At 43.1% G+C, this 10,881-nt stretch overlaps 1 protein-coding gene across 1 annotated transcript; it reads left to right on the top strand.

The window, feature by feature from the left end:
- The first annotated feature begins 889 nt into the window (after nucleotides 1-889).
- Nucleotides 890-10,250, top strand: lratd1 (LRAT domain containing 1). The gene is made up of 3 exons (XM_036976426.1): nucleotides 890-1,044; nucleotides 1,584-1,755; nucleotides 9,477-10,250. Exons 2-3 carry the CDS (start codon nucleotides 1,627-1,629, stop codon nucleotides 10,146-10,148), a joined length of 801 nt encoding a protein of 266 aa, XP_036832321.1. The 5' UTR covers nucleotides 890-1,044; nucleotides 1,584-1,626; the 3' UTR covers nucleotides 10,149-10,250.
- The last annotated feature ends 631 nt before the right edge of the window (nucleotides 10,251-10,881 follow it).

The raw sequence follows: 10,881 nt of genomic DNA, 5'->3' as shown, positions 1-10,881 counted from the left end.
AACAATCACACCTCTGTCTGTCTAGTATTCTTCATTCCTCCGACAACAGCAACAATCACACCTCTGTCTGTCTAGTATTCTTCATTTCCTCCGACAACAGCAACAATCACACCTCTGTCTGTCTAGTATTCTTCATTTCTCTGACAACAGCAACAATCACACCTCTGTCTGTCTAGTATTCTTAATTTCCTCAGACAACAGCAACAATCACACCTCTGTCTGTCTAGTATTCTTCATTCCTCTGACAACAGCAACAATCACACCTCTGTCTGTCTAGTATTCTTCATTCCTCTGACAACAGCAACAATCACACCTCTGTCTGTCTAGTATTCTTCATTTCCTACGACAACAGCAATAATCACACCTCTGTCTGTCTAGTATTCTTCATTCCTCCGACAACAGCAACAATCACACCTCTGTCTGTCTAGTATTCTTCATTCCTCCGACAACAGCAACATCTGTCTAGTATTCTTCATTCCTCCGACAACAGCAACAATCACACCTCTGTCTGTCTAGTATTCTTCATTCCTCTGACAACAGCAACAATCACACCTCTGTCTGTCTAGTATTCTTCATTCCTCCGACAACAGCAACATCTGTCTAGTATTCTTAATTCCTCCGAGAACAAAACCACGCCACGCAAAAAAAGTACACAGAGCTAAGGGTGAAAGCAACGCTCCGTTGCTGTGTATGGGTAGTTTACCTGAAGTGTGTAGGGCCCTTGACGAATCCCAATCACCACGCGTTGCTCTGCGCCCACGCTATTGGAGGCTGGCTTGAATGACGTGAGGATTGGCGTTTCTGATTGGCCGAGCGGGGACAGGAAAGTGCAGATGTTGCGGCTGAAGGCGGAGCTCTCCGAGTTACTTAAAGACGCGAGGTTGAGAAAACACTAGTAAAGCACACAGGGCTGCGGGAGTACAGAGGGGAAGAAGAGAGAGAGAGAGAACGGAGAAATAGAACAGAGAGGGACAGGGAGGGAGTAGAGAAGACCGTGGAGCACGCGGCACTGATGGAACAACAGGATATATAACCGTTCCCTGGGTAACTGCTTCTATTACTCCGGTGTTTTTCCCTGGTGCAGTATGGCCTCTAAATTAGCCTTTATTTTTTCCCCCCACGGTGCATTCAAACTGATCAAGGATAATACATCTAAAGCATTCAGTCGGCGCGCACTTCTCTTCTCCGTGGAAGACTGGAGATTTCACCTCCCTCTCTCTCTCTCTCTCTCTCTCTCTCTCTATCCAGCGCTGCTATTTTATCATTCAGTCCACCAGAGGGTATGATTAGCTAAAGGCATGTGATGAGAGCCACGGACTAAATCATTGATTGTTTTCTCGTCTTTCAAGCGTACTGGGCTCAATAACTCGAGTGTGTAGATCTTTTAGGATCATCTATGTGGCTGTTGACTGTTACATGAATGTACTGGATACTGCTGTGTTTCTGTGTAGCTGAAAGCCGACCGGAGTTGTGTACTGGAGCCTATTTGTCTGTTGGGTTTTGTCTGTTCTTTCCCCACAGTAACATATCTGTCCCCTTCTCTCCCCTCTCTCTCTCTCTCTTTCCATCCCTCCCTACCCCAGACACCGTATTCCATGCCTCTCCTCTGTCGGGGCCTCGTCATTGATGGGCAACCACTTGGACCGTATCACCCATCTCAGCTACAGCGAGCTGCCAACCGGCGATCCGTCCGGAGTGGAGAAAGAGGAGCTCAGGGTCGGCGTAGCTTACTTCTTCTCCGACGAAGAGGAAGAGGTGGATATGACTTACTTGTATATCATTTAGTGTTGTCTGTCTTGTGTGTATTCCATCGGGGACCACGTTGGAAACAAATTGGCATCGCTTTAACCCTCAAGCTACCAACATATTGAAACGCACATTATTTACCAACCGGGGTTAATTTGACCACAAGAATAAACTATTAGAGGGGGAAAAAAAACAATTATAGTAAAATATCTATGTATATCTTATTAATTAGCATATCCTGTCAAAATAATTGTAGGGTAAATAATAATTGTATGATAATCATGGGGTATAAACCACTGCATTTTAAAGGGGCACACCAACATTTGAAATGTACTTTATTTTACTGACAAAAAAGTCGTTCAATTCACTTCGAAAACGGATCCTTAGAGACATCGACTAAACATATGGCATCGTTCTCTGATTTACCCTACAGACAGCATTTACATCACTGTTAGTGGAACAATCAGAGTGGTAGAGGTTATGGCATCGTTCTCTGATTTACCCAACAGACTGCATTTACATCACTGTTAGTGGAACAATCAGAGTGGTAGGGGTTGTGGCAGCATTTTCCACAAAGCATGTCCACATCATGTAAGTCAATTCAATCCAAATGATATGTCACCCTATTATCATAACAAGTTGCACATATATAATATTGGCGGATATTTTTGCAAATCTGGTATTTCTAACACATTGTCCTATTTTTCTGAGAAATACACACCAATACAGCACTATGTCAATTCAGAGGGAAGCTGGTTTCTGGACTACAGTTCTACCAAGTTTTCCTACCACTGACAGACTTGTATGAGCTGCATATATCTCAGGGGATTTAGATGTGTTCACAGGCATACCTAGTTATAACCATGGGCGCGTTCATAAGTTATCTATGTATGACAAATTGAGCTCCCGAGTGGCGCAGCGGTCTAAGGCACTGCATCTCAGTGCTAGAGGCGTCACTACAGACACCCTGGTTCGATCCCGGGCTGTATCACAACCGGCCGTGATCGGGAGTATCTAACTAAATGCTTGTGTTTCTAGCTCCAACAGTGCAGTAGTATCTAACTAAATGCTTGTGTTCCTAGCTCCAACAGTGCAGTAGTATCTAACTAAATGCTTGTGTTCCTAGCTCCAACAGTGCAGTAGTATCTAACTAAATGCTTGTGTTCCTAGCTCCAACAGTGCAGTAGTATCTAACTAAATGCTTGTGTTTCTAGCTCCAACAGTGCAGTAGTATCTAACTAAATGCTTGTGTTTCTAGCTCCAACAGTGCAGTAGTATCTAACTAAATGCTTGTGTTTCTAGCTCCAACAGTGCAGTAGTATCTAACTAAATGCTTGTGTTTCTAGCTCCAACAGTGCAGTAGTATCTAACTAAATGCTTGTGTTTCTAGCTCCAACAGTGCAGTAGTATCTAACTAAATGCTTGTGTTTCTAGCTCCAACAGTGCAGTAGTATCTAACTAAATGCTTGTGTTTCTAGCTCCAACAGTGTAGTAGTATCTAACTAAATGCTTGTGTTCCTAGCTCCAACAGTGCAGTAGTATCTAACTAAATGTATAGACAGTAGTTATATAGGATGGAGTGTATAGACAGTAGTTATAAAGGATGGTGTGTATAGACAGTAGTTATATAGGATGGTGTGTATAGACAGTAGTTATATAGGATGGTGTGTATAGACAGTAGTTATACAGGATGGTGTGTATAGACAGTATAGACAGTAGTTATATAGGATGGTGTGGATAGACAGTAGTTATACAGGATGGTGTGTATAGACAGTAGTTATACAGGATGGTGTGTATAGACAGTATGGACAGGAAATGAGTAGAAAGGTGTGTACAGCAGTAGTTATATATGATTCATTATGACTAGAACACAGTATATACAGTTAAAGTTGGATGTTTACATACTGAGGTAAAACTCGTTTTTCAACCACTCCCACAAATTTCTTGTTAATTTTAATTTTTAATTTTGTACCTTTATTTAACTAGGCAAGTCAGTTAAGAACAAATTCTTATTTTCAATGACAGCCTAGGAACAGTGGGTTAACTGCCTGTTCAGGGGCAGAACGACAGATTTGTACCTTGTTAGCTCAGGGATTTGAACTTGCAACCTTCCGGTTACTAGTCCAACGCTCTAACCACTAGAGAGTTGGACTAGGCTACCCTGCCGCCCCCTTTTTTCGATTTTCGACATACCCAAAGCTAGCTGCCTGAAGCTCAGGCCCTGAAGCAAGGATATGCATATTATTGGTACCATTTGAAAGGAAACACTTTGAAGTTTGTGGAAATGTGAATTGAATGTAGGAGAATATAACACAATAGATCCGGTAGAAGAAAATACAAAGAAAAAAACTTTTTTATTTCATTTCTACCACCATCTTTGAAATGCAACAGAAAGGTCCCAGGTCTAGCCATCCCTCTGGTTGTAATTCCGATGGTGTCCACAAGAGGGAAGCAGTGTATGTGCAAAGTTTCAGACTGATAACTTGAAGTCTGAGTGAGCTAGTGTGAAATTTAGTGTGAAATCACCCAGGTACATTTGGGCTAAGACATTGACATTTTCATTACATTTTTCTGCAAGAATATCGTCAAATCTGTATACTTGGACTTTGATTGAACTTTTTCCAGTATTAGTAGCCATATTGTCAGTTCAACATTTGCAAAACACCCAGTTTTTAACTCTCCATATTCTTGTAAATTTTGCCCGAAAGGAAAAGGCTTGTCGCACTAGGTTAGCTACATTTTGCAACAGATACTCCCGTAAAGCCCAGCTCATTGGCTATCTAGCTAGCTTTGTTTGACCCCGATTGGTGCTTATTTGACAAAGTTGCAGTCAATCAAGTGGAGACCGTCCGCGTCATCGGCGCGCCATGAAGACGCCGCTCTCTGACCAAATTTGGTGTCCTATAGGATATACTACACCCCTGATGATATAGTGAAGTCTGGTTACGTTCTAGGATCTCTGAGGAATAAATACGAACGTGACTTGACTGGTTGAAACCATGTTTAGGGTGAGATTTTCACCGATTCCTTTCTTTGCAAATTGAACGGGTGGAAATACAAAATTGATCGTGCTATATGGACCTTTTTAGGATATGAAAAATTATTTTATCTAACAAAACGACACTTCATGTCATCTCTGGGACCCTTTGGATGATAAATCAGAGCAAGATTTCAGAGTGTAAGTAACCTTCAGAGGTGAATATATCAAACCAATCGCGATGAAAAAAAGTGTTTTGTTGTTAGGTGCAAACAATAGCATGGCATTTCTTCACAGTAATAGCTACGGTAAATTGGACAGTGCAGTTATATTAACAAGAATTTAAGCTTTCAGCTGATATAAGACGCTTACATGTACCGACATTCGTTGTTTCTCTAAAATTTGCGATCGTGACACACCTGCGCTGCATGATTTACAACTGTCCCGTTGACAGGACACCTATCCCAACTGCAATTGTGCATGACAAGTTAATTTTTCCAACAATTGTTTACAGACAGATTATTTAACTTAGAATTATCTGGATCACAATTCCAGTGGGTCAGAAGTTTACATACACTAAGTTGACTGTGCATTTAAACAGCTTGGATAATTCCAGAAAATGATGTCATGGCTTTAGAAGCTTCTAATAGGCTAATATAGTTAATTGGAGGTGTACCTGTGGGTGTATTTCAAGGCCTACCTTCAAACTCAGTGTCTCTTTGGTTGACATCATGGGAAAATCAAAAGAAATCAGCCAAGACCCCAGGATTTTTTTTGTAGACCTCCACAAGTCTGGTTCGTCCTTGGGAGCAATTTCCAAATGCCTGAAGGTACCATGTTCACCTGTATAAACAATAGTACACAAGTATAAACACCATGGGACCACGCAGCCGTCATATCGCTGAGGAAGGAGATGCGTTCTGTCTCCTAGAGATGAACGTACTTTGGTGCGAAAAGTGCAAATGAATCCCAGAACAACAGCAAAGGACCTTGTGAAGATGCTGGAGGAAACAGGTACAACAGTATCTATATCCACAGTAAAACGAGTCCTATATCGACATAACCTAAAGGCCACTGCTCCAAAACCTCCATTAAAAAAAGCAAGACTACGGTTTGCAACTGCACATGGGGACAAAGATCGTACTTTTTGGAGAAATGTCCTCTGGTTTGATGAAACAAAAATAGAACTGTTTGGCCATAATGACCATCGTTATGTTTGGAGGAAAAAGGGGGAGGCTTGCAAGCCAAAGAACACCATCCCAACCGTGAAGCACGGGGGTGTTAGCATCATGTTGTGGGGGTGCTTCGCTGCAGGAGGGACTGGTGCACTTCACAAAATAGATGGCTTCCTGAGGGAGTAACATTATGTTGATATATTGAAGCAACATCTCAAGACATCAGTCAGGAAGTTAAATCTTGGTCACAAATGGGTCTTCCAAATGGACAATGACCCCAAGCATACTTCCAAAGTTGTGGCAAAATGGCTTAAGGACAACAAAGTCAAGGTATTGGAGTGGCCATCACAAAGCCCTGACCTCAATCCCATAGAAAATTTGTGGGCAGAACTGAAAAAGCGTGTCCGAGCAAGGAGGCCTACAAACCTGACTCAGTTACACCAGCTCTGTCAGGAGGAATGGGCCAAAATTCTGGGGATGTGATGAAAGAAATGAAAGCTGAAATAAATTATTCTCTCTACTATCATTCTGACATTTCACATTCTTAAAATAAAGTGGTGATCCTAACTGACCCAAGACAGGGAATTTTTACTAGGATTAAATGTCAGGAATTGTGAAAAACTGAGTTTAAATGTATTTGGCTAAGGTTTATATGTAAACTTCCGACTTCAACTGTACATGTGAAAGCACATACACCTTAGCCAAATACATGTTTAAGTCTCCATATATCCACTAGTTCTAATATATCCCTGATATTCATACATGGGGTGGCAGGGTAGCCTAGTGGTTAGAGCGTTGGACTAATAACCGAAAGGTTGCAAGTTCAAACCCCTGAGCTGACAAGGTACAAATCTGTCGTTCTGCCCCTGAACAGGCAGTTAACCCACTGTTCCTAGGCCGTCATTGAAAATAAGAATTAGTTCTTTACTGACTTGCCTAGTTAAATAAAGGATATTCATACATGAGTTTATAGTGTGATTTCCTTTACTGTCCATTTTTATTTTTTTTTTTTTTGAATTTTACCCCTTTTTCTCCCCAATTTCGTGGTATCCAAATTGTTGTAGTAGCTACTATCTTGTCTCATCGCTACAACTCCCGTACGGGCTCGGGAGAGACGAAGGTTGAAAGTCATGCGTCCTCCGATACACAACCCAACCAAGCCGCACTGCTTCTTAACACAGCACGCATCCAACCCGGAAGCCAGCCACACCAATGCGCCGGAGGAAACACCGTGCACCTGGCCACCTTGGTTAGCGCACACTGCGCCCAGCCCGCCACAGGAGTCGCTGGTGCGCGATGAGACAAGGACACCCCTACCGACCAAGCCCTCCCTAACCCGGGCGACGCTAGGCCAATTGTGCGTCGCCCCACGGACCTCCCGGTCGCGGCCGGTTACGACAGAGCCTGGGCGCGAACCCAGGGACTCTGATGGCACAGCTGGCGCTGCAGTACAGCGCCCTTAACCACTGCGCCACCCGGGAGGCCCCTTTACTGTCCATTGAGGTACTTAAAACCGTATTAGAATCTCCCACCATAATAATTTAGTTATGTATTGCCTATAAGCTCGATAAATTCAGTAAACTCAGTATTATTTTGTGTGTTATTTCTTACATTTATTGTTGCATTATTACTTACAGCCCAAAATAAGTTTTGGAAATTTGGTCGATGGTCGCTCACCAGCATTTTGACCAGAAATGCAACTTTCCTAAAATGGATCCTTTGTTCGTACTGCGAACAAAGGCATTTCCAAGGCATTTCCACTCATCCCAGGGGCTGCTTCAAGACGCCACCTATGGAGAAGAGGAATACAGAGTGGGCTTTTAGTCCAACTCAGCAAGCGTGCACACCATCCACCACTTCTGAGTATATTACTTGCTAATGTTCAGTCCCTGGACAATAAAGTAGACGAGCTCAGGGCGAGGATCTCCTTCCAGAGAGACATCAGGATTGTAACATACTCTGTTTCACAGAATCATGGCTCTCTCTGGATGTACTGTCCCCGTCCATACAGCCAGCGGGGTTCTCCGTATTAACATCATAATACGTAACTATATAATGATAATGAAAGGTGGAGGGGTTTGTTTCATTATGAACTAGTCATGGTGTGATCGCGATAACGTACAGGAACCAAGTCCTTTTGTTCACCCGATCTGAAATACCATCAAATGTTGACCGCATTCTCTTCGGTCGTCGTCACGGCTGTGTATATTTCTCCTCTACACCAATACAGCCCTCTGTGTATCTGAGTACTGTATTGCAGTTCTATCAAGTATTTATACCAGTGGAGGACCATCTTTACCAGTGGCAGATTTTTAAATGCACATCATACGATACGTCGTATTGAAAAGTCCAATCTCATGAGATGACACGGGGAGCTGTATCTCTACAGATAATCTGTCGATCTGGTCTAAATACATGTTCCCCTCCATCCTCTGGTGGTATGGATCACTTGTTATTATGTCTCCAGAGAAACAAATAGAGGATATATCTATCAAATGACTAAAGGCAAAATTAGGTGTTTTTTGGCTGGGGTCAAAATGACCCCAAATAACTTACATTTGTAAATAGTGCATATTGATATAGAAAGTCTAAACAATTATTTATTTGAATAATTGAAAACACTACTTTTAGCCTATGATAAAACATATGCCTCTCAACTGGGATCAAAATTACCCCAGTTGGTATCTTGAGGGGTCTTGTAACCCTGGGCTTGTAGGCCTACTCAGGCTACCATTATGTCAGATCATGAAATGCATGTTTAAATACATTTCTACCAAATTATTAGATGGCCTGTAAAAAAAAAGTACATTTTTTTTCACGCACTGAGAAAAATGAGCACGAACCAGATTGACGAGATCTTCCCATTATGTTTCTGCAGAGAGGACTTAACCTCTTAGGAGAATCCTGTGTAATTTATCTGCAGAAACAGGTTGTTTTGAGCTAAAAAGAGACAGTATAGCAGCCAATCAGGGAGCCAAATGAACGTCTCTTTCCCAACGTTTACCAAAAAGATTCAAAAAGAGCTGTTCATTCGCGAACGACCCGACACTAATGACTGTGATTCTATTTGTCTGCTCTTTGGGTTTTTAGGTTGGATATCTCTAAAATACATTTGATTGATTGATGATTTGATTGATTGATTGATTGATTGAAAATACATTTGATTGATTGATTGATTGATTGAAAATACATTTGATTGATTGATTGATTGATTGAAAATACATTTGATTGATTGATGATTTGATTGATTGATTGATTGAAAATACATTTGATTGATTGATTGATTGATTGAAAATACATTTGATTGATTGATTGATTGAAAATACATTTGATTGATTGATTGAGTGATTGAAAATACATTTGATTGATTGATGATTTGATTGATTGATTGATTGAAAATACATTTGATTGATTGATTGATTGATTGAAAATACATTTGATTGATTGATTGATTGATTGAAAATACATTTGATTGATTGATAATTTGATTGAATGATTGAAAATACATTTGATTGATTGATGATTTGATTGATGATCTGATCGATTGATGATTTGATTGATTGATGATTTGATTCCAGGTGGACGACGGAGGAGGAGGAGGAGGAGGAGGAGGTTATCCTTGCGCCAGCCAGGAGGGCCCCGGTGCGGTCAGCGAGCTGGAGTACTCCGCGTTCTGCTCCCAGGAATGCATCTTCTCCAAGCTCCGCGAAAACCAGGACTTGAACGTGTACTCGGCCAAAACTTTGCTCTCCATGTGCAAGCCAGGGGACCTTGTGGAGCTAGTATCCACATCACAGGCACCTCACTGGGCTGTGTACGAGCTCAACGACCAGGTGATACACCTGCATGAGGGGGAGATACGGAAGGACAGCCTGACTGAGATAGGACGGGGCCGGCGTGGACGGATAGTGAACAGCCGCTACCGGTTCCGGCCGCTGCCCTCCGACCTGGTGCTGCAGAACGCCACTGGGCACCTCGGCCTGAACAGCGGGGAGATCTGCTGGACCAACTCGGAGAGCTTCGCCGCTTGGTGCCGCTTCGGGAAGCGGGAGTTTAAGAAGGGAGGCGAGGCACACTCGGCGGCGCAGCAGTACTTTCTCAAAGTGCACTTTGACGCCGGGACTCGGAGCGGACACGCACACACATTGGTGTTCCGTAGCCTGGAAGACATGATCTGGGAGCGCAGGCGTGTGGACGCCAGCGGCATTCTGAAAGAGTTGTCTTTAGGGGTCAACGGTGGGAAGGAGTGATTGATTTTGGAATTCTAATTAAAATGATAGCCTATACCTCTCCTCTTTCTTCTACACACACACACACACACACACACACACACACACACACACACACACACACACACACACACACACACACACACACACACACACACACACACACACACACACACACACACACAGCAAAAGAGAGATAAAGAGAGGAAGGACTTGATGTGTATGTAGGCAGATGTGATCATCATGCTGTGGGCAGACCGAGGACGGTGCTCTGTGACTCTGTAGGAGACAGATGTGATCATCACGCTGTGGGCAGACTGAGGACGGTGCTCTGTGACTCTGTAGGAGACAGATGTGATCATCACGCTGTGGGCAGACCGAGGACGGTGCTCTGTGACTCTGTAGGAGACAGATGTGATCATCACGCTGTGGGCAGACCGAGGACGGTGCTCTGTGACTCTGTTAACACTGTAGGAGACAGATGTGATCATCACGCTGTGGGCAGACCGAAGATGGTGCTCTGTGACTCTGTAGGAGACAGATGTGATCATCACACTGTGGGCAGACCGAGGATGGTGCTCTGTGACTCTGTAGGAGACAGATGTGATCATCACGCTGTGGGCAGACCGAGGACGGTGCTCTGTGACTCTGTAGGAGACAGATGTGATCATCATGCTGTGGGCAGACTGAGGATGGTGCTCTGTGACTCTGTTAACACTGTAGGAGACAGATGTGATCATCACGCTGTGGGCAG

The sequence above is a fragment of the Oncorhynchus mykiss genome, chromosome 4, assembly GCF_013265735.2.
Source record: "Oncorhynchus mykiss isolate Arlee chromosome 4, USDA_OmykA_1.1, whole genome shotgun sequence".
NCBI classification, from domain to species: Eukaryota; Metazoa; Chordata; class Actinopteri; order Salmoniformes; family Salmonidae; genus Oncorhynchus; species Oncorhynchus mykiss.
This window is presented reverse-complemented; position numbering and strand designations above follow the sequence as displayed.

Excerpts from the sequence above, each read along its gene's own strand:
- lratd1 (XM_036976426.1), top strand. The coding sequence starts at position 1,627 with ATGGGCAACCACTTGGACCGTATCACCCATCTCAGCTACAGCGAGCTG. Across the intron at positions 1,756-9,476 it reads TCTCCGACGAAGAGGAAGAG|GTGGACGACGGAGGAGGAGG; the intron begins GTGGATATGACT and ends ATTTGATTCCAG.